Genomic DNA, 24,242 nt, shown 5'->3' with positions numbered 1-24,242 from the left:
GCTTGCAATTGCGGTCCATGCTGAATCAGGCCCTATGTCTCCAACACGACAGCTCTAACTTTGGGCAAAATACAAGCCTGATTTGATGGCTTAGGAAACAGACTCAATGAGCGCAAGTAGTCTTGTGTGATGAAGACTAAATCAGTCACTCCAGAACCATCCACTAAGATGGTGGATTAATGTATTATTGCCACCTGACTTAGATGGAGAGGCCAGTTCATAGCAGACATAGCAAAAAGGTAATCTAACCATTCCTGAACCCCAGCTGGAAAATTATCTTCCAAGTGCAGCAGTGGCCATGTGGGAACCACAGACACACAAGCACAAGTTTTTCACCAGGAATGTATAGAGCACCAGTACCAGAACCATGACTGAGCTGTTACCAATGTGGGCAACCAAGACATTTGCAGAAGGACTGACCAAAGGCACATTAGCCTGTCAGCCATCCCATGTTCCAGAACTACTCCGCTCAAACAGACCTACAATCGGGTGTATAAGTGACCTGACCGGGAAGTGGAGGAGGATCTCTACTAAAGAGAGAGAACCCTTTGTTGACATCTGTTGTGGATGGGTGAGGGGTAAAAAAAAAATAATAATAAAAAAAAAAAAAAATATGACACCCAGATACATGCGGGGACATATGCACTCATTACAGATGGAGGACAGTGAAGTGCTGGGACTAAGGGCCTGATTCAGAGCCGGACGCTCTTGAAGAGGTCTTTCTCTGAATCAGGACATTTTCTATGTCTGCCTTCCATGTTTTAAAGCCATATAGCATGTCTGGCAGAAATGGCCAAAGCAGAAATATGAGACTGTGTGAATAGTATCTATTAAAGCATCACCTATATTAGGTCAGAGCCTCTGTAATTTGATCAGCTAGAAGGACTAGCTTCAGACAAATCCTCTGATTGAAACCCAGCAATCATCTGGGCCATACAGTAATTGATAGCCTTTATCACCCAGGCGCTGGCCAGAACAGGCCTCAACAAGACTCTTTAAAAGTGAAAATAGACTTAAGCATCCACCACGGGTGGAAATTCCCAAAGCTTGGTATCCTCTTCCGAAAAAGGATAAAGATACTTAAAAAAAAGTGTAAGAATATGGAATTCGGTTTTAACCAGGCTTATTTTTAATATTTCTTCAAAATGCGAAAATTCTGGGAAAACAGCTACATGTTTCTTCTTACGTTTAAAGAAAGAAACTGAACTAGTCACTGGAATAGCTGTAGAAGCAGTCTCCCTGACAGCATCTACCAGCATAGAAACCCCTGAATCAGAATGGAATTCATCCTCCCAGTCATAATCTATTTCCCCTTCTTCCTGGGAAGAAGCTGCTGAAACCCCATCTCCAGGAAAATCCACTGAGGACTGGCCTGAACGTCTCTTCGTGGCTGTAGCCCCTGCTGAAGTTACCATTTTCTTTAGGGAAGTTGCCATCTCAGCGAGACATCGTCCCATATTCTGGGCCCATCTGGGCCCTACCAAGGGATCAGATAGACTAGGAGCCTCAGCACAGGGTAACAATTTTCCGGAGTGACACAATTCATCTATAGCCTCAACCATAGAACTGGCCCAATCAGGCATCACCGACTGTTCAGCCGAACCTCCCGGTAATGAAACTTCCTGAAAACAGCAGGCACAGAGCGACCCCGGTTCCGTGCAACTTTATCATATTTTGTACAAGTATAAAAAAAAAAAAAACCTTTGTTATCTCTCTTTCTACGAAGTTCATAGGGTCCACAGGGAGACCTTGGGATATAGGTCATTGAGTCATCCGGGCACCACGAAAAATAAGTTACATTTTTCTCCCAGGATGCACTGGTTCTCCCTCCTATACAGAGCCAGAGGCACCTCAGTTTTGTAGCACGCCAAAAGCCGGAGGAGGATAAGAGAGAAAGAAGAAAGTCCGGAAAACTCAAGAATCACATTCTCACACAAAAGGAGACGGAATACCGGTGACCATAGCGAAGCCCATCTGAAGCACAGGAGCGTCAGGGTGGGTGCCCTGTGGACCCTATAGACTTTGTAGAAAGATAAAAAAAGGTGGTTTCTTACCATCTCATTTTCTACTTCAGGATCCATAGGCTCCACAGGGAGACCTTGGGGATGTCCCAAAGCAGTCCCTTTAAGGTTGGGGATGCTCCTGTGCAGAGAGGAGAATCCGGCGCCCAAAGGAAGCATCCTGAGAGGTAAGAGGTATCAAATGCATAATGCCTCAAAAAAGTCTGGACAGAAGACCACATGGCCGCCTTACAAAGCTGAACAACCGAGGTGCCACGGCGAGCTGCCCACGAAGGACCCACAGAGTAGAATGAGCAGTAACAGAGGGCGGCACTGGAAAGCACTCATGAGTGTAAGCCTCAGATATCATCAAGCGAATCCATCTAGCCAAAGTTTGTTTTATTGGCTGGCCATCCCTTGTGGAATCCGTAGAGAACAAACAAGGAATCCAACTTCCAAAGGGAACTGGTACGGTCCACATAAATCCTGAGGGCACGTAACACATCTAATGAGGCCTCACTTGCCGAGAGGTCTATAGAATTAAAGGCCGGTACAATAATTTCCACATTTATGTGGAAACCAGAAACCACCTTAGGAAGGAACCCAGTTCGAGTCCGAAGTACCGCCCTGTCTCGGTGAAAAACTAGAAATGGGGAACAGCAAGAGAGAATCCCCAAGTCTGACACTCTTCTGGAGGAAGCAATAGCCAGAAGAAAAACAGCCTTAGCTGTAAGCCATTTGAAATCCACTGAGTCCAGGGGTTCAAATGGAGGGCCCTAAGGACAACAGCCAAATACCAAGGAGCCACAGGAGAGATGAGGGGAGGCTGAATGCGAAGGACACTCTGTAGGAAAGCGCAGATATCAGGAAGAGGAGCAATCCTTTGCTGGAACCACACTGGAAGAGCAGATACATGCACCTCCAGTGAGGGAAGGTGGAGAACAAGATCCAAACCCGCCTGCAGGAAGCCAAAACACTGAATATCCGAATACCTGGGGGACGTAACATCTGGGACGACACCATGAAAAGTAGGTGTTCCACACACTGTGGTAAATCCTGGCAGAGGCTGGTTTACGCGCTCTGAGCATGGTGTTAGCCACAAAGCCAGAAAAACATTTGGCCCGTAGGAAGGATGTCTCAAGAGCCACGCCGTCAAAGACAGACGACCCAGGTCCGGGCAAAGGCAAGTCCGGAGGTTGAGGCAACAGCAAAGCAGTGTCAATGGGGAGACTCTGAAGAGCTAAGAACCAGTATCGTCAGGGCCACGCTGGAGCCACCAGCAGGACAGTGCCTCCACCTTGTTTGAACGTCCGAAGTACTCGAGAAAGAAAGGAGTGTGGAGGAAACAGGTACGGAAACTGGAAGGTCCACTAGACTGACAAAGCGACTACCAAGAGAGCCTTGGCGTCTCTTGCCCCGGACCGGTACACTAGCAGTTTGTGATTGTGTCGGGAGGCCATGAGGTCCATGTCCGAAAGGCCCCACTTGGCCACAAGGAGCTGAAATACTTCTTGGTGAAGAGACCATTCCCTGGGACGCACGTCGTGACCACTGAGGAAGTCCGCTTCCCAAATGAGAACTCCTGGAATGAACACTACCGAAATGGCTGGGAGAGGACCTTCCGTCCATGTCAGAATGTGTGACCCCTTTGTCATTGCTGCCTGACTTGGATTCCTCCTTGATGGTTGATGAAGCCACGGTTGTGGCGTTGTCTGACAACTTGCACGGGCTTTCTGTGAAGTATGAGTCTGGCATGTTGTGCCCTGAAGGCCGCCCTAAGTTCCAAAATGTTGATTGGCAGGGCAGCCTTTTTTGCTGTCCACCATCCCCGAAATGTGTGGACTTGTCACTGCGCCCCAACCCCGGAGACTGGCGTCAGTTGTCAGAATGACCCAGACCGGAATCCAAAAGGGGTGCCCCCTGGTGAGGTGGGAGTCTGCAGCCAGCAAGCAAGATGTTAGGGACTGTTTGTTGTGTGACCCGTGTAGAAACAGGAGCAGACACCGGTTTAAACTGAAAGGTGGGTTGTTTAATGTGAATGTTCGTAGACATGATCAATAAGATAAACTAAACTCCAGTAATAAACAAACTGATATATATGGCTGAAGGGAACTGTAGTGAATTGGAGTAAACGAATGTCCAGATCAGTGACAGATGAATCCAGATAGACAGAGTGAAGTGGATATCCTGGTTTGCTGAATAGTGGCTGAGGGGGAAATCCGGAAATGCTGTGATGATGGCTGAAAGGGAAATCTGGAAACGCTGTGAAGATGGCTGCGCAGGAATGGGTTAACTGAGGAGACAGGTTCAGGCAGGAGTGGGTCTGATGTAAGGTGCAGGGCTGATCTCCAGTGGAGAGCAAGGCAGAGCGGTGCAGGCTATGCAGGCAGACAAGGAGCTAGGGCAAGCACCAGAGCACAAGTCTAGGGTTCAGAAGCGCAGGGAACTCTCACAGCTACGCTTGTTTGGAGCTTCAGGGAGCTCCAAACACCCTTAAGTACCCAGTAGCAAAATGTGATAGGCCAGTGAGGCCAATCGTCAGTAGGTCACCTGCTCTATGTCATATGGCCTTGCCAGGATGGCCCAATTGCTGGAAGACCACTGCGTACAACCAATGTTAGTCTCCACACGCTAGCTCCCCTGACAGAAAGACCGCGCCACAGTGCCCTCACCGGTAAGGACAGCAACCCTCCACGCCGCGAAACCCTTCTCGTGACACAAGAGACAGATGCACCTCCGGAGAGAGCACCATAGTTTGCTTTATCCGATGGGGTAATCCGTCCCACCTGGAGAGGATCAATTTCTGTAGAGGCTGGGAATGAAACCGGGCATATTTCACCATGTTGAACGACGACACTAAGAAACCCAGTGACAGCATTTCTGAGTGGATGGACACTCTGCGACTGTGGAGGCATCTACGTACTTACGTCAGCAAAGTGGAGATCTTTTCCATAAAGAAAAAGATCCGCTGCTGTTGTGAATCCAACAGAGCTCCCAAATGTAGCATCCTTTGGGATGGGATCAGGGAGGAGTTCTTCCAATTGATTAACCACCTATGCATCTGTAGCATAGATATAGTCAGCTGTAGGTGGTGGTGAAGTCCCTCTGGAGACCCATCCAACAGTAAAAGGTCGTCCAGGAATAGTAACAAGCGGACCCCCTGCCGCCGCAGATGGGCTGCCATTACCGCCATAATCTTAGTAAAACACCCGAGGTGTAGTAGATAGGCCAAACGGCAGAGCCCAAAACTGGAAATGTTGTTGCAGTACAGCAAACATGAGAAAACGCTGGTGAGCCTAAGCAATTGGAATAAGCATGCATGCATCCTGAATATCCCGAGACACCGTAAAATATCCAGGTTCCATACCCAGTATTATGGAGCGTAGGGTTTCCATCCTGAACAAAGTTACCCTGAGGAATTTGTTCAGGAACTTAAGACTGAGGATAGGCTGGGATCTGATCAGTTTTTGAACCAGAAAGATTGGGATAACAACCCGTACCCCTCTGGGGCAACGGGACTGGTACTATGACCTCTGCTTGAAGCAAGGATCGTACAGCTTTCTGGATTTGTAAAGCCTTGTCGTCCCGTAAGAAACTACTTCTCTTACCCGGGTGTCTACAGTGGTCCGACACCAACACTGGGTGACCTGAAGAAGTCGGCCTCCCAACCTGGTATCCCCCAGAGGGAGGCCGATCCCATTAGGCTGAGGGTTTATCCTCTGACTTGGAAGTAGGACGCCTTGTATTTCAGGCCAGTTTCTTAGGTTTGACAGTACTACTGGAAGCTGACTGCCTTGGGAAGGTCTGACCTGTAGGCTAACCTTGAGGACGTAAGGATCGCTGAAGCCGCAGCTGAAGGCAGAAACGCAGAATTAACCACTGCCAACGTGCCCACAATCCTGTCCATGTCAGGACCGAACAATACTTCTCCAGTGTATGGGAGACACCGCCGAGACACTGGAAGTCAGGAGACTGATATCCAGAACAGCCTTCCCAATGTGTGTGGCTGCATCTCTGATGTTACCAACCAAAAAACCTCTGAGGCCTAGAAGCATTTGAGGGAAGGTATATAGACTTCCGGCAACCTCCACCTTCCTAACCTTTAGGGAAGAAATGGAAGACATAATTACAAGTGCTACGTTACCTAACCGTATTACATGTGAATCCACTGCAGGGGATGAGTTCCATTTCATGCAAGGAACTTCAGGAAATGGATAACAAGCAGCCAAACTTCCATGAGGTTGATACCTCTTACCGGACGTTCGCCAGGCTGTAGCCCTGCGATCAACGAATTGATCCGGTAAAGGGAATTCCTCAGAAGTAGCCCTTTAGATGTACAAACAGAGCCTGCTGGAACAGAGGAGCTGGTCCGTTATTCTCTATGAGCCACACGGCTCTGACAGTTCACACCAAAGCAGGAATAGTAACCCCAAACAAAGTCTCCATCTCCAGTGGAGGGGACTCAGGGTTAGAGACATCCGCAATCTCTCCGTCATCAGATGACATCTCAGAGAGTTGTGTGGCCTATAATGACACCAGAGGACGCCTAGATGGCTTAGCGGCTTTTTCCTCCTGCAATAATAGAGCAGTAGAGGTAGCAGCCATCTACCCCCGGCGGGGGCAAGTCCGACGGTTCAAATCCCGACAGCGGCAGGCCAACACGGCTGAAAATCCTGATCATCCCCAGGTAAGTATCTACTAACCTAACCCCCCCTTAGGGGTGGCCCCCAGTGCCTAAACCTAAATCCCCCTCCCCCTATCCTAACCCTACCCTCCCAGGGGGATGTCTAACCCTAAGGCCCCCCCGGGAGCCCTGAACCTAACCCCCCCCCGCGCGCGCGGCTGTCCGCAGAGGCGCCCGGCATCACTTCGATCGGGATGCTGGCCGCTGGTTTCTCAGAGTCTGTAAAATGACAGGCATCTAGAATTAGACACCTGTCATTTAACCCTCGCTGGGATAAAGCAGTATGGAAGCCGGCTGTCGGGCTTACGTCCGCCGGCTTCCCGATTGCATACCGTTGCAGCAGGTTTAAGTGTCTTGTCACAGCCTATGCACAGCTGGAGTGGTGATGGTCCCAAAAGTGGACCAGATCACTAAGTTCTGTGAGGACTATCGCAAATTGAATGAGGTCACTGAAGCCAAGAATAGATGAACTATTCAACAAGCTAGGTAGAGCGCACTACAGGTTATATTTACTAAAGAGCAGGTTTTCATAAGTGGAGATGTTGCCCATAGCAACCAATGAGATTCTAGTTATCTTCTGGAAAGTGCTAGACAAATGAAAAGTAGAATCTGATTGGTCACTATGGGCAACACCTCCACAACATTTTAACTCAGTATGGGGTATTGACAAAATACCGCTAACCAAGGAAGCATAAGAGTGATTGGAGTTAAATCATACAATTTGGCTTCTTCAAATTCACAAATGCAATTTGGGATGGAAAACACCCCAGGTTCCTTCCAGTGAATATACATTATTGCACCTCTGCTGTTCGCTCCTGTGTGATCCATGAACCTAAAAAGGTGCCAGGCTATTAAGCCACTATAAATACCTTTTTCAAAGATTGTCTAACCTAAATGGCAAATAGGTATCCTCACAATAGCTGTGTGTATACACACCATACTCTCATATGGCATGCCAATAGGCTTTCATGAGTAGAAAAGCGCAAAACCCCAGGATAACTCAGAACTAATACTTAGGGCCTGATTCAAAGTAGTACGCAAACACGATTGTTTGTGTAAGTTTCTAACTGTTGGTGGTCTGCGCATGCAAAGGACCCATGTGCAGAACGGGTCCTGTACCTAGCAAGCTGTGCCTACAAGTCGCAGCATGTCAATGTCGTCGTTTGCAGGTGGAGCAGGACGTGGTTGGGCTGTGTTTCTGGAAACAAGGGCGTACTTTTCCCATTCTGAATAAGCTCCAGTTTAGTCAAATGGGCAATTACTGATGATCCAATGGAAAAACATTGTGTCTGATAATTACTAAAGGAGGACAAACCTCACATTTGTAGAGTATTGTTTGATTAACATGATTATAGGTCCCAGACATATGACCAATCATCCATTGTCTGGATGTAAATAAAATTTGTTCCTGTTCAGTTTTCTAATCTTGTTTGGTAGGCACTCCTAAAACTGCCATAACATAAGTTGCTCAGACGTGATCCAACATAAAATACGTAATGTAGTGGCAACATATGAATTACAAGGACTAGACTCCAAACTACTCAAAACAACTGAAAAGCACAAATGACCATTAAATATAAACTCAAAATCACTTACTATGATCGTAAAACTGAATTTTTTGGGCTCATATTTTGATTGAAATCGGTCAGGATGCATTACAGCAAGCTGCCCTGTAGGCACTTTCAAGAAGTTTCCCATCTCTGTGCTGAAGGTGTGGTGAAACTTAAAGTCTTCCCTTAAAGAATTGGCTGAAATATAGTAAAACATCGATTACAACATAAAACAAAGCCAAAGAAAACAGGATTAAATTATGTCCTTTTCAATGTCACCCTTATTAGATGCACTAGTTAGCCAAACTAGTCTGCCAAAACAATTCACAGTCTAGAAATGGACGCATGCATATACACACACCCCACATGTTGTATGCCACAGGGGAGCAAATTTCTTAACTTAATCAGACTTGCTCATGTGTTTGCAGTTTGATATCATTGCGCATGGAGCAGGTTACCATAATCAGTGAAGCAATTATTGTTTCTAGATGAATGAACTGCTCAGTAAACTTATCTCTGGCTGAATAGTGAAATTAAACCTTTGTTTTAAAACTGTATAAGGAATTTCCAGTACAAGAGCACCATCTAGAGAATAAATAAACTGGATACATACAGGAAGTGATGCCAAACAGGAAACTTTATTCACTTCATAAGCATAGTTGACGTTTTGGCTTCTGAACTAGCTATTGTCAAAACAGATAAAATTACCCTCCAGTCAGTCACTTTTGTGTCTGACTGTTTGGAGGGTCATTTTATCAGTCTTGACAAAGACTTGTCCAGAAGCCGAAACGTCAACTATCCTTATGAAGTGAATAAAAAGGTTGTAACTCTTTTGGCATAAGAATTGAGAAGGCTCGAGAGTGCTCTCCTATATATCTATGTCTTTATATTCGGGAAAACTAACAAAAAGAATTCCCTGAGATAAAGCACCCCAGCCGCTGTTGAATTTGGAGGCTCGAGTGCAGCTTCTTTCTTGGATTTTAAAAGACCTCAAATGCCGCTGCTTTTTTCTACAAAATATTATATATTTATAGCGGGCAATGCAGACCGGCACTCCTGTCACGATGTAATTTGCCCAGGTGCCTTCTGTAAATAGTATTCAAAGTGTAGAAAAAAGCAGCGGCACTCGACACTTTTTTTCTATACGCATGTATGCATGCATGCATGTATGTATGTAGAAGCCGGATGGTTGACAGACCTAAATTGTAACAATAGTATCGGCATGACACCATTTTGCGTTGTCTACACGATACCCCGTGTGCAGCGCTACATTATGATTAGCGTCGTGCGTCTGCCACTGACCTAGGTTTAAAGTCCTCATTAGACAAATACGTACATTTATTAATACATATATGAACCCCGCAAAGCACGTACCATAGTGTACTTCGCAAACACGTAGACGCACAACGCATACTAGCGTCTTTTCTTAATATCCTTACACCGACACTGCATACTTACACAGAAAGGTTCCCTAGCATTAAGGTTAATATTAGAGGTTTTTTACTTATCAATTATGTTGTGAAATGCAGGTATTTAATATCTAGGGTTTAGAACATGATAAGCAGACCGTGTTTGGTGCTATTCTAAACCACTGTCTATTTGCAGATCTCCGGTTCCATCGGCAAGGAGATCGCAACATGTGTCTGCAAATTATGAATCAGAGAGAGTTAATTATTGAAATGTACTCTAATGTAATGTTTATTAGCCAGTTTAGACTTGTTCTTCGGCGGGAAAAGATACACAAAGCCATTGGAGGGCTGAACTACAACTGTACAAACTGACCTATGAACTACATCGTAACAGAAGAACCAAGAAGAAGAACCAATGGGATTATGCCAACTCGTTTCCATTGTATTGCCACTCTCTGTAAGGGTATATATACAGACGCTCTATTTCCAGAAGTCAGTCAGCTTATTCTTTATTTTGACGGAGGCTTCACCTTTGATGCCAGGAAGTCTGGATCCAGAGCGCGTGCATATGTATTGACTGTACCTTGTGATTGTATAACCTTTGCACTAATTGTATTATAGGTCAAGGCGTGTAACTATATGCTTTTATATGAATAATATCTTTTTATGCTTTGGAACCACAATCAAAGTCTGGAAAGCAATTATTTCTTGTACGACTTACGACGCTAAATAGCGACATTTGGGTATAAAGATCATTAGATAAATATATATATATATATATATATATATATATATATATATATTTTCACACATATATACATACACAGACATTTTTCTATATAAGTATTGAACAACATTTTTCTCAGCAAACATATTTGTAATGGGGCTATTGGAATGAAATTTTCACCAAATGTCAGCAACAACCCATGCAATCCACACATGCAAAGAAATCAAACTATACATTTACATAAATTAAGTTATGTGTAATAATGTGACATGACACAGGGAAAAAAGTATTGAACACGCTTACTGAAATTCATTTAATACTTCGTACAAAAGCCTTTGTTGGTAATGACAGCTTCAAGACACCTCCTGTATGGAGAAACTAGTCACATGCATTGCTCAGGTGTGATTTTGGCTCATACACACACACACACACAGCCCCCCCCCCCCCCAAATCTTGAAGGTTCTGTGGGCCTCTTCTATGAACTCTGATCTTTAGTTCTTTCCATAGATTTTCAATTGGATTCAAGTCAGGTGAGTGGCTGAAACCAATTGAGTGTCCTTGGCTGTGTGTTTAGGATCATTGTCTAGCTGAAATCCTGAAATGTCCACCCTCGTTTCATCTTCAGGATCCTGGTAGATGGCAGCAGATTTTTATCAAGAATGTCTCAGTACATTTTTCCATTCATCCTTCCTTCAATCATACGAAGTATGTCAGTACTGTATGCTGAAAAACAGCCCCACACCATGATGTTCCCACCTCCAAACTTCACTGTTGGTATGATATTTTTGGGGTGATGTGCAGTGCCATTTCTCCTCCAAACATGGTGGCATCCAAAGAGTTCAATTTTGGTCTCATCCGACCAGACTATATTCTCCCAGTATTTCACAGGCTTGTACAAATGTTGTGCAGCAAACTTTAAATGAACATCAACATGCTTTTATTTCAGCAATGGAGTCTTGTGTGGAGAGATTGCATACAGGCCATGGCTGTAAACTGCATTACTTATTGATTTCTTTGAATCAATTGTACCTGCTACTTCCAGGTCTTTCTGAAGCTCTCCACAAGTGATCCTTGGCTCTTGGACAACGCTTCTGATAATTCTTTTCACTCCTCTGTCAGAAGTCTTACAAGGAACACCTGGTCGTGGCCGGTTTATGGTGAAATTATGTTCTTTCCACTTCAGGAGGGAGGCAATCGGGAAGCCGACTGCCTAATTACCGGCAGCCGGCTTCCCGACTGTCTTATCCCGGCAAGGGTGAAATGCCGGGCGTCTAGATGTAGACGCCCGCATTTCCCCGATGCCGGGAGACCGGCGCCCGGCATCACGATCGTAGTGATGCCGGGAGCCGCGAGCGTTAGGTTTAGGGCTCCGGGGGGGGGGGGGGCGTTGGGACTTAGGGTTAGGCACCCCCCGAGGGACGGGGGGGCTTAGGGTTAGGCAACGGGGAAGGGGGTGGTTAGGGTTAGGCACTTGGGGGGAAGTTAGGGTTAGGCACCCCTAAGGAGGCTTAGGGTTAGGGGGGGGGTTAGTGGATACTTACCTATCCACGATCGGCCATGCGGCCGGCGGTATTTCATACCAATTCCCTTCAGGATTATGGCCCTCAACAGTGCTCACTGGAACATTAAGAAGTTTTAAAATCCTTCTGTAATCAATGCCATCAGTATGTTTTGCAACAATAAGGTTGCGAAAGGTCTTGAGAGAGCCCTTTGCTTTTACCAATCATGAGATGTTTCTTGTGGGACACCTTGAGACGTCTAAATTATATTAATTTGCACTGACAAGGGGCAAGATTGCTTTCTAATTACTAATAGATTTCAGCTGATGTCTTGGCTTTCCAGGCCTTTTTGCACCTCCCTTTCTTCATGTGTTCAATACTTTTTCATTTCACATTACACAACTTAATTTATGGACATCTTTGGTTAGATTTCTTTGCATGTGAGGAATGCATGGGTTGTTGCTGACATTTGGTGAAAATTTCATTCCAGTAGCCCCATTACAAATACATTTACTGAGAAAAATGTTGATGTGTTCAATACTTATTTTACCTGCTGTATAGTTATTACATATACACACAACTTTTTTTTATTATTTATTTTTTTAAAGCTGTAAAGGTACATGCTCTCATGAAGACTGCCACTCGCAGACTAAATTGTCAGATCAATATAAAGTGCAACTTAAATTACTGTTCAATTTGATCACATTTTCCCAAATAGTAGTTTCCTACCAATAGCCGATGTGTACCCAGCGCGATATCGCTGGTGACGGGTCCCAGCATGCGGAAACTGCATACACACTTGCCGATTGATGGTCCGACAGGGGGGTAGGGAGGTGTCATGCTGCATTCTGCAGCATGACAGTTAGCGACAACCCCCCGTTGGCCCTGCAGTAGGGCAGACGGGCGATGTCACAAATGACCTGCGGTAGCACGCATGTCATGGGTACACCCTAGAGACTGTACTCGTTATGTCACTCCGATCTGCATGATAGGATGACATACCGTCTGGTGTGTAGCCACCTGGTGGTCCTCTTCCAAATTAATTTTTAACCAAGCACAAAAACAAGACAAAATACTGATACAACTGTTAAAGAGTGCCAGACCTAGATGTGGTATGCTTGTGTGTGGTTTCCAACATCTAGAATAGGGGTGGGCAATAAGCAGCCCCTCCGCTGTTGTAGAACTACACATCCCAGCATGCCCTGCCACAGTTTTTCTATTTAGCCTTGCTAAAACTGTTGCAAGGCATGCTGGGATTTGTAGTTCAACAATAGCTGGAGGGCCGCTTATTGCCCACCCCTGATCTATAACGTGTTCTTTAAACCTAGCATCACTTTTTGCATTGATGGAAAGCATCAAAGTCCTACTGAAGAAAGTACAGTTTTCTTTTGAACTTCAGATACTGTTGATTATTAGCTCCGTCTTTTTACATATCGTTACCTTTAGTGCCAATATAGAAAAAGTATGGATTCTCTATACTGCCTCTAAAAGCGTTACCAAGATTAATTTTATGCATGTGTGCAGAAGGTAAACATGACACTTGCAGCAAGCACATGGCCTGGACCGAAAAGCAAGATGTAGTCAACAAGTGATAGTTTATTTGGAATTTCCCAAATTTTGGAATACTGTGAAATTAAAGCAAGAAAATGCTGCATCCAGTAGGTTCGCAGTTTTCAATGCCTGAGGGGCCTATTCATCATACGATAAATGGCCCGGTAACCATGCAGAAACGCTAGTTTCTGCATAATGACAGTTATGGTAAGAACTTACCTTAACTCTCTTTCTAAGAAGCCCATAGAGTCCACAGGGAAACCTTGGCTTGTAGATGATTGAACTAAATCCGGGCACCAATAAGTTAAAAGCTTTCAGCTCCCAGCATACATTGGTCCACTCTCCCTATACCCCACCCCCGAGGAAGAGGCACCTCAGTTGGTAATAAGCCAAAGGCCGGAGGAGGATAAGAGAGAAGGAAGACTGGTACACTCAAGAAACACTCAGAGAAAGATGGAAAACCGGTGACCAGCAAGATAGCCCATATGAAGCCAGGTGAGTCAGGGCGGGTGCCCTGTGGACCCTATGGACGTCGAATAAAGAAAGTTAACAAAAGTTCTTACCATAATTTTTTTTTCCAGGGTCCATTAGGCTCCACAGGGAGACATTGGAGATGTCTCAAAGCAGTCCTTTTAAGGGTGGGGACACTCCTGCGCCGAGAGGAGAATCCGGCGCCCAATGGAAGCATCCTGAGAGGCGAAGGTATCAAATCATAAAACCTTAGAACAGAGTGGACAGAAGACCACATGGCCGCCTTACAAAGCTGAACAGCCTAGGCGGCACGGCGAGCTGCAAACGAGACACCAACAGATCGAGTAGAATAAGCATTAACAGAAGTTGGAACAGGCAGGTCCGTCTGTGTGTAAGCTTTTGAGATAGTCATACGAAGCCATCTAGCCAATGCTTGTTTGTTGGCTGGCCATCCCTTCTTGTGAAATCCATAGAGCACAAATAAGGAGTCTGATTTCCAAAGGGAACTGGTACAGTCCATATCTGTGGAGGCCTCCCCTGCCGAGAGATCTGGTGATTGAAAGGCCGGTACTATAATCTCCTGATTAATATGGAAACTGGAAACAACTTTAGGAAGGAACTCAGGGAGAGTGCGAAGCACAGCCCTGTCCTGGAGAAATATCAGAAAGGGAGAACGACAGGAGAGCGCTCCCAATTCTGACACCCTCCTGGCAGATGCAATAGCCAGAAGAAAAAAAAAAAAGTCTTAGCCACTTAAGTTCCACCGAATCTAGTGGTTCAAATGGAGGACCCTGGAGGGCCCGAAGAATTACCGCCAAATCCCAAGGAGCCACTAGGGGGACAAAGGGAGGTTGAATTCAGAAGACATCCTAGAGGAAGGTGTGGATATCCGGGAGCAGAGAAATTCTACGTTGGAACCACACTGACAGTGCAGAGACATGCACTTTCAACAAGGCCAGGCATAGGCAGAGGTCCAATCCAGCTTGAAGGAACGCCAGGAATCTGGAAATCTGAAACCTCTGAGGGTCGAAATCTCTAGTACGACACCACAGGAAATATGTATGCCACACCCTGTGGTAAATCCTGGCAGAAGCAGGCTTACGTGCTCTAAGAATCGTGTTGATGACAGAGCTAGAAAATCCTTTGGACCATAGGAGGGATATCTCAAGAGCCACGCTGTCAAATCCAGACTATCCAAGTCCGGGTAAAGGAAAGGACCCGAGACAACAGGTCTGGAGGTTGAGAGAGCAGGAATGGTGTGTCAATGGAGAGCCACCAGCAGGACAGCGCCTCAGTCTTGCTTGAACTTCTGAAGAACCCGAGAAAGCAGGGAGACTGAAGGAAATAGGTACACAAACTGGAAGGTCCATTTCGTCGGCACCTCTTGTTCTGGACCCGTACACTGGCAGTTTGTGATTGTGTCGGGAGGCCATGAGGTCCATCTCTGGGAGATCCCATTTGTTCACTAGGAGTTGACACCTTTTGATGAAGAGACCATTCTCCTGGATACACATCGTGACGGCTGAGGAAGTCAGCTTCCCAATTGAGAACTCCTCGAATGAACACTGCCAAAATGGCTGGGAGATGACCTTCCACCCATGTCAGAATGCATGACACTTCTGTCATTGCTGGCCGACTTAAGTGCCTCCTTGATGATTGATATAAGCCACTGTGGTGGCGATGTCGGACTGAACCTGCACGGGTTTTCCATGAAGAATGTGCTTTGCCATCATGAGGGCCCTGTACACAGCTCGAAGTTCCAATATGTTGATAGGCAGGGATGCCTCAACGGTTGGCCACCGGCCCTGAAAGGAGTGTGGGCCAGTCACTGTGCCCCAACTCCGGAGACTGGCGTCCATTGTTAGGAGTGTCGAGTACAGTATCCAAAAGGGGTGACCCTTGGTTAGATGAGATATCAGTACCCTCCAGGACAGAGACAGGCACACCTCTGGAGAGAGCATCATCGTCTAAGCCCTGATCCGATGGGGTTATCCGCTCCACCTGGAGAGGATCAGCCCTGCCGGGGGCTGGAATGAAAAGGAGCATATTCCGCTATGTGGCAGATGGACACCATAAATCCTAGAACCTGCATCGCCGAGTGGACTGACTCCAGGCGATTGTGGTGGCATCTGCGTACTCGTTGCTGTAGTGTGGAGATCTTTCCTGGAGTCAGAAAGATTCTCTCAGGAAAAAAAAAAATGAAGGTTTTTACTGCGCTTAAGGGCTACCCAGTTCCAATGATAATCAACTGAACATCAAAAATTAGTACCAAAATAATAAAGAATAATAAATTAAAAAACAGAAATATTTTAATAAAAATATATATCGTATTTGTTGCATACAAATGCAACATTATATCACATTTAAGAGAGATTTAGAGAAATTTCTCATTCAAAGCACATGTGAACTCATGAACAATAAAAAATAGCAAAAAATCAGTTTAATATAGTACAGCCGCGTCCGGCTAGTAAAAAACGCAATAAAGCATTATTAGTATGAAAAATATTACTGTAATTTTCCCTCAATGAGGCTTCATTGCTATAGCAACTAAAAAGTAAACTTGTAAGTCCAACTGTTCAAAATGTTGTTATATTCGTTTGCATCCAATGTTAAGGTAAGATTTAAAAAAATGAAGCAAGTTTCCTTATACGGTGATACCACTTATAGTTGTCATATATATTTCTCTAGCAGCTCCTATCACAAAGTCCACCACATATATATGTCTGTTTATAAACAATCCACAGTCTTTTGTAGCAATCGTGTGCATCAGAGAAATTATATTTAGGTGTGTCTAGTACTGTGTAATAATAAACAGTGGCTATTCCCCACTCAGCAGAAGACAAAGCCGTCCATACAACTCACTTTTTAGTTGTTGGTCCTTTTTTCCATAGGTGTAGCCTTGCAGGTATAGGAAACAATATAGTAATGGGGGACTCAGCAAAGTATAGCTATATGTAGTCTCTTGTCGGGGCAATCTTCGCACCTAAAGGCATGATCTCCAATAGTGACCGTAATGAAATGGAGCATATTCCGCTATGTGGAAGATGAACACCATAAATCCTAGAACCTGCATCACCGAGTGGACTGACTCCAGGCGATTGTGGAGGCATCTGCGTACTCTTTGCTGTAGCGTGGAGATCTTTCCTGAAGTCAGAAAGATTCTCTGCTGGTGAGAATCCAGAAGGGAACCCAAATGAACCATCCTCTGAGTGGGAATTAGGGAGAACTGTTTCCAATTTATTAACTACCTGTGTGCTTGTAGAAAAGCAATTGTCAGTTGCAAGTGGTGGCGAAGCACTTCTGGAGAACTCGCCAACAAGAGGTCGTCCAGATATGGTAGTAGCCGGATACCCTGACTCCGCATATGGGACGCCATGACAGCCATAATTTTGGTAAATCCCCATGGAGCTGTGGATAGCTCAAAGGGCTGCACCCGAAACTAAGTGTTGCTGCAGTATAGCAAACCGTAGATTAAGCTGGTGAGAAGGCGTTATGGAAACATGTAGGTATGCATCCTGAATGTCCAGTGAGACCATATAATCCCCAGGTTCCATAGCTAGTATAATGGAGCATAAGGTTTCCATCCTGAACCTGGGCACCCTGAGGAATTTATTCAGAGATTTGAGGTTGAGGATAGGCCGATGAGACCCATTTGGTTTCTGAACCAGAAAGAGTAGAATAACCAGTCCCTCGCTGAGATAGTGGAACTGATACAATTACCCCTGCTTGCAGCAAGGACCATATGGCTTTCTGGATCTGCAAGGCCTTGTTCTTGTCCGAAAAACTGGTGGGGAGGTCTTCGAAGAAATGAGAGGGTGTACCCCTGAGAAACCACTTCTCTTACCCAAGAGTCCTAGGTGGTTTGACAACAGCACTGAGGGAACTACAGAAGTCAGCCACCCACACTCTAATCCCCCAGAGGGAGGCCCATCCAGTCAGGCCGAGTGTTTATCTTCTGGTTTGGAGGCAGGATGTCTTGAGCTCCAGGCCTGTTTTTTAGGCTTGGCGGCCTTCTTGGTAGTGTACTGTCTAGGAAAGGTCTGCCTTTTAGGTCCTTTTCTTCCCCAAGGAAAATTCAAAGAGGAGGTTCAAGACCTTTCTTAGAATCGGCATCCACGCTCCAAGAGCACAGCCACATGGAACGGCGAACAGACACAGCCAAGACCCTGGAGGTCAGTATCCTAGCATCCAAACGGCTTCACAGATATATGCAGCCGCATCCCGGATGTGGCCAACCAGTGACACCTGATTCTCCAGGGCTTCCGAGGGGAAGGAGTCCTCAAGTGCATCGGCCCAACTCTCTATAGCCTTAGATACCCAGGAGATAGCCATGGCCGGGCAGACAACAGCTCCTGAAAGAGATTATATTGATTTCAGGCAAGTTTCCACTTTCCTATCTGTAGGATCTTTCAAGGCAGAAATGGAAGGCATAGGTAACGTTGCACTTCTAATCAATCGTGTAACGTGGGAATCCACTGCAGGGGGTGAGTCACCCTTTTTCTGAGGCTCATTGTAAAAAGTGGAACATGAGGTCAAATGTTTCTGAGGTTGATACCTCTTACCAGGCGATTGCCAGGCAGCAACCATGTGATCAACTAGCTGATCTGACAGAGGGAATACTGCCGAAGTCACCTTTATCTGTTTAAACAGAGGGTGTTTGAATTTAGGGGCTGGCTCGTCATCCTCTAGAACCAATATGGATCTGACCGCACGCACCGAGGCAGGAATATTAATCCCGGGCTTAGTCACCGCCTCTTGCAAAGGGGAGTCTGGGTTAGAGGAGTCAGCCATTTCTCCGTCATCAGATGACATCTCAGACTCTGATAGCTGTGTGGAATGAGATGATAACACAGGACGCTTAGTTGGCCGTACAGGTTTCTCACTCTAACATGGTCTGAATGGCTGCCAGACTCTGCACTGAAGAAGAGAAAACATCCAGCCAAATGGAGGTATACCCTGTGGTAATCCCGATGTGGGAATGACAGCCTGCTGTGACACAGGAGAGGTCTGCATAATTAGCTGTAGTCCCTGCGAGGGAATGACTGGCTGTTGTGGCAACCCCATAGGAGGAAAAGCAGCCGGTACCGCTAGACGGCCCGCAATGGAGACCAGCATCTGAGAAAGGACCGCCCAAGAGGGCTCCTGTACCGATGTCGGGGGGTTTGAGGTACCTGGTGGATTATGTAAGCTCTTACGAGCAGGGCCCTCTACCCTCTTGTGCTTCTCCCTACTTTAGTTTCATCTACTTCTTACTCACCACTAGGGCACCTAACACTGTGTTGCATATGCTCTGTTGCTTATCTGGGTGTTATGGTTGCTAATGTAGCAATATATATTATCCATGTCCTGGTCCTGCATTGTTCTGTAAGTCGCTTGTCTACAATTAGTTTATGTACTTTGTAAGGCACTGCGGAACACTTATGGCATCATATAAAATAATAATAATAATAAATATTAATTATTATTATTATTATTATTAACACCTCACACAACCCACCCTGAACCAAATCATCCTCACTGAAACCTGCAGTACATAATCTGCATTACAGAATTGGTGCAGAAATGTGTTCATTACCCTTGTCGAAAATCTCTGCAGAGCATGAGAACACACAATATGGCACTGGGTACAATGCAAGGACGAGTAAACTAATACTAGCCGGGAAGCAATATACTGGCCATGTCTGATGCTTGGCTAAGCAGCAGGGACCTGCTGCCTAAATATGGCACAGTGCATCACACAATAGTATGTGACAGATATATATATATATATATATATATATATATATATATATTAGGGATGTGCAGGCTCGGATAGGTTCGAGTTTGCACGTGGAGTTCGGATTTTTCCCTCCAAAAAAACGGAACTCAGAACGAGGCAAAACGTCATCTTACATGGACGAACATCATCATTCCTGGACAAAAGACCAGGAATGATGATGTTCGTCCATGTAAGATGACGTTTTGCCTCGTTCTGAGTTCCGTTTTTTTGGAGGGAAAAATCCGAACTCCACGTGCAAACTCGAACCTATCCGAGCCTGCACATCCCTAATATTATATATATATATATATATATATATATATATATATATATATATATATATATATATATATATATATATATATATATATATATATATATATATATATATATATATATATATATATATATATATATATATATATATCTCAGCAAAAACGAGTGCACTCACCAAAAAAATATAGAACGGTTTATTCAATATTCACATGAAGTTCATCATACGTCGTTTCGGTCTATATGAGACCTTCCTCAGGTAAAGACACATTTAACCCACAGACTGCATAATCACCAGTGCTAACAGTCCCCCATATATACCCACATGTTATGGGCCTGCCGAGAGGGTCCGCTAAGGTTTTATGGACCTTAGGCAGTGCGCAGAGGATGGGGCAAATCAGATGGTCAACTGTCAGAAATTTCACTAACACTTCGTCCAGCCACATGCTAGAACTGGCTAAGCTAATCTAATTAAATGACCCTGTTTTTAAAAAACTAAGTAAGAAACCACCGCTACTTAGTATTAGATGAGGCCATCATCTCAAGGATCTTCTTTTTAGGCCCGATATTAAACCAGAGAATAGCAACACTGAACACTGGCTCACGAAGACGAATGGGTGCTTTAGATGCCTTGGTTGTAGGGCTCTAATACAGGGGAATTATTTCTGTCACCCACACAGTGGGAAGATTTACCTCCAACATCGCTTGACTTGCCAGTTAGATCATGTGGTGTACTATTTGATGTGCCCATGTGGTCTTATGTATGTAGGCAAGACTATTAGAACCTTTAGGGAACGAATTAACTAACATCGTTCATCAATCCGTTTAGCGTATAGTTCTGGAGTTTCTGATAAACCAATTGCATCGCATTTTTTGATAGAGGGGCATCAGATCTCATCCCTAAAGTGCATGATCATCAACTGGATTCCACCACTAAGGAGGGGTGGTAACCGTGGAACCATGCTTCTCAAAAGGTAGGCACGGTGGATTTATAAATTGGATACAGTTTCCCCAAGGGGACTGAATGAGCACAATTCCCTGGCTGTTTTTCTGCATTAATTGATTTCATTTTGTTCTTCCGATTTTTTTTATTGGTTTCTCTTCCTGTTTTTTCTTATGTGAATGAGACTTACTGCTGTTGGATTGTATTTATTGTTGTTTTGGATTTATTTTTTTACGTTTTTTTTTTTCTTAAATGGCCTCATTGGTCATTTGATGTATGCAATGTTTTGATTATTAATGCAGTTTTCTTGACATGGGTCATTCTTCGTGTTATTTGATAGACATTGGGGTTTGGACCCTGTATGGGTTCCAATGGTGCTATGATATTGACCTGGGCGGTTGTTTCATATGCTGCACAGGTCATGTGGTTGATATTTAGTATATCTAGGGTTGCACAGTATGGGTGTAGTGGTCACTGTCAATTTATATTTTATGTAGTTTCCTTCACATTACCCATTTATAATACAATGTCCCAGTTGCTATAATTTAGAGTTAATATTTAGGATTAGCGCATGAGTAGGGTTTTAGTATTTATTTGCCTCAGTTTATGCATTATTTTGTTAGTATTAGTTATTATTGGTTATGCTTTGTTATTTAGATATTTGATAGTATGCTTTCATTTGGATCCATCCTTTGACGCAGTGTATACATGTGACAGCGGGAGGAGGAATGCCTGTCACTTCCGTTGTTTTTGTTTTGTATACTATGGTTGTCTTGGTGACCAGGACTAGTAGTGTATGTGACAGGGGGAGGAAGAATGCCTGTCACTTCCGCTATTTCTATATTCGTTTGTATACTATGGTTGTCTTTCAGATCGGGACTACAGTTCCCATGAGTCAGAGAGTGGGAATGCGCTTACAGGAAGTGGTGTGATCTGCACTTCTGATCACGGTTAGCTGGCTGTTTCCATACAGCGGCTGACGGAAGGATGGGCCTCTGACAGCGGCTGCTTAATCCAACACTCCCAGGGCTATTATGTGCATTAGCTAACACTGGGGTAAGTTTGATGCTCATTTAATGATTGTTTAATCAAGTGTATTGACCCGCGGTGACGTCATTTCCGGCATCACACATGTGGATATACAGTTTTGATTGCAGTGGGTATATAGGGGGGACTGGTAGCACTGTGGTGATTATGCAGTCTGTGGGTTACATGTGTCTTTACCTGAGGAACGTCTCGTGTAGACCGAAACGTAATATGATAAACTTCATGTGAATATTGAATAAACGTATATATTTTTTCTACTAGAATCTGGTGAGTGCGCTTGTTTTTCTATGTTCTATTTACATGTGGAGCCCTCGTTGGGTGAACACTGAGGAGCACCCCAGTAGCTGGATTACAAATATTGTGTACACAGACTCAGTGTTTGGTAGGAAATAGTCCTACATACGCTGACCCCATGGAGAGGTATGTAGGGGGACTGGACAACGCGCTGTCCTGGTAGAGCTGCGACTGCACCATGAAGAAAATAGCCACCGGAGACATCAGGGGGGGGGGGTGGCCGGAGAAGAGCTCAGAGAAGCCAGACCTCAGAGGAAAAGCGCCCTGAGCTGAGGAGCCGCTAAAACAGGGAAGCTGTCTCCCCTGACTGATTATTAACCCCTGGGACGCTGGTTTCCCGCCAAAATGTCCCTGGTGGTCTAGTGGATTGCGATGGCTGGAGCCTGCTTCCACACTCAGCCACCTCTGATCTGTCCCCTGAGACCGGAGGTATCTACTGCCTTAACGCGCCGCGAGTGGTGACCCGCCTTACCTGTCCCCTAAAGTCCAGGTGCAGTCTGGGTCCTCTCCGGGGATCCTGGCTAGCGCTGACCCCTGGAATGCCCGCCGAGTCCCCAGATCGGTACAGACGTCGCAGCCTGGAGGGGTGAAGGAGCGACATGGCACACGTCCCTCGGACAGTCTGCTGCTGCGCGCTCTAGCTGAAGAAAAGAAAACAAATCATAAAAATAATAGCAGCCCCCCCTGCGTAATGGTGACCAGACTCCGGCCGGGCACCAAAGAAACTGAGGTGCCTCTGGCTCGGGGGCAGGGTATAGGGAGAGTGGACCAATGTATCCTGGGAGCTGAAAGCTTTTAACTGCGTGGTGCCCAGATTCAGTTCGATCACCTACACCCCAAAAGGTGTCCCTGTGGAGCCCTATGGACCCTGAAGAAGAAAATTTGGTTACCAGCCTATTCAGCATTAGGGGACCCCCCCGGTATTCAGCAAACTCCGAAAACTGAACATTTTTTCGGAGTTTGCTTCTGAGAACAAGTTCTTGGATCCCGCCCGGCTCCTTCATATGGGAAGGGGTTCCGGTGAAGGAAGAGGGATCCCTTCGCTGCCTCATCACTCCCCGGCGGCTTTGCACATGCGTGACCAGAGGTCACGCACACGTAGCCGGGATGGCAGGGAGCAGGTAAATAATGCAGCTACAGGAGCAGCTTTTCGGAGAAGTTGTCCCCTCACCGGAGCAATGATTAATTGTTCCGGTGTCACGCTTCCCCCCCGCTGCGAGTTGGATAATTAAGTATCCATCGCAGCAAGTTCAAAACATCATCGGATGCCATACGGCATTCAATGATTAATAGGCCCCAAAATTTTTACACAGTACCATTGACAACTCTGCAGTGTGGATAAAGAGAATTCACATTATCTGCTTTCTATGCTCAAAAGAAAAAAACAAAAATAAAAAACCCACATTTTGGGAGGCTCCGCTCGAATGTCTTTAGAATACTTTTGCTGGTAACAATCTTAAATTGTAATAAGGATTCAAATATTTTTTAGGCATTTTATAATCCAGGGTTACAATTTTAGATTGCATCAGGCTTTATTGTTAAACATTCCTGGACATGGTTATAATGCTCATTAGTATTTTATGTAGGAAGAGTGGGTGTGATATGTTAGGTCAGTGGTTCCCAAACTGTGTGCCGTGGCACCCCGGGGTGCCTTGGGACACTTGCAGATGTGCCTCAGGTGGTGCAAAAACAAATTCTTTATAGTCAATGTAATGTAAATATGTCCACCATCCCATAGCTGAACCTAAGGATGACAGGTAAGCACAATTTACTTCACTTTACTACTTTTCTGAATTTCTCAATAAACTTTTGGCTTAGGAGTGCCATTAAAACAATGCTGTTACTCTAGGGAGCCATGATTCAAAAAAGTTTGGGAACCACCGTGTTAGGTCGACAGTTCTCATGTATGAGGTCGACATGAAAATGTCATGGTTGAAATTGATAGTGATCAATTTGACATTCATCGCGCCTACATAAAAAGAATGTCGACTTAACGTCTCTGGTGGCCCACTGGTTATTTACCTGGTCCCAGTGGA

At 45.1% G+C, this 24,242-nt stretch overlaps 1 protein-coding gene across 1 annotated transcript in view; it reads right to left on the bottom strand.

The window, feature by feature from the left end:
- The window catches only part of PDIA4 (protein disulfide isomerase family A member 4), a 124,699-nt gene that overhangs the window by 56,738 nt on the left and 43,719 nt on the right, over positions 1-24,242 (bottom strand). Inside the window, exon 7 of the mRNA XM_088445726.1 lies at positions 8,281-8,432. Coding sequence (XP_088301852.1) covers positions 8,281-8,432 — 152 coding nt within the window. The remainder of the gene's footprint in view (positions 1-8,280; positions 8,433-24,242) is intronic.

Source organism: Taudactylus pleione, unplaced genomic scaffold (genome assembly GCF_031769625.1).
Source record: "Taudactylus pleione unplaced genomic scaffold, aTauple2 ptg000386l, whole genome shotgun sequence".
NCBI classification, from domain to species: domain Eukaryota; kingdom Metazoa; phylum Chordata; class Amphibia; order Anura; family Myobatrachidae; genus Taudactylus; species Taudactylus pleione.
This window is presented reverse-complemented; position numbering and strand designations above follow the sequence as displayed.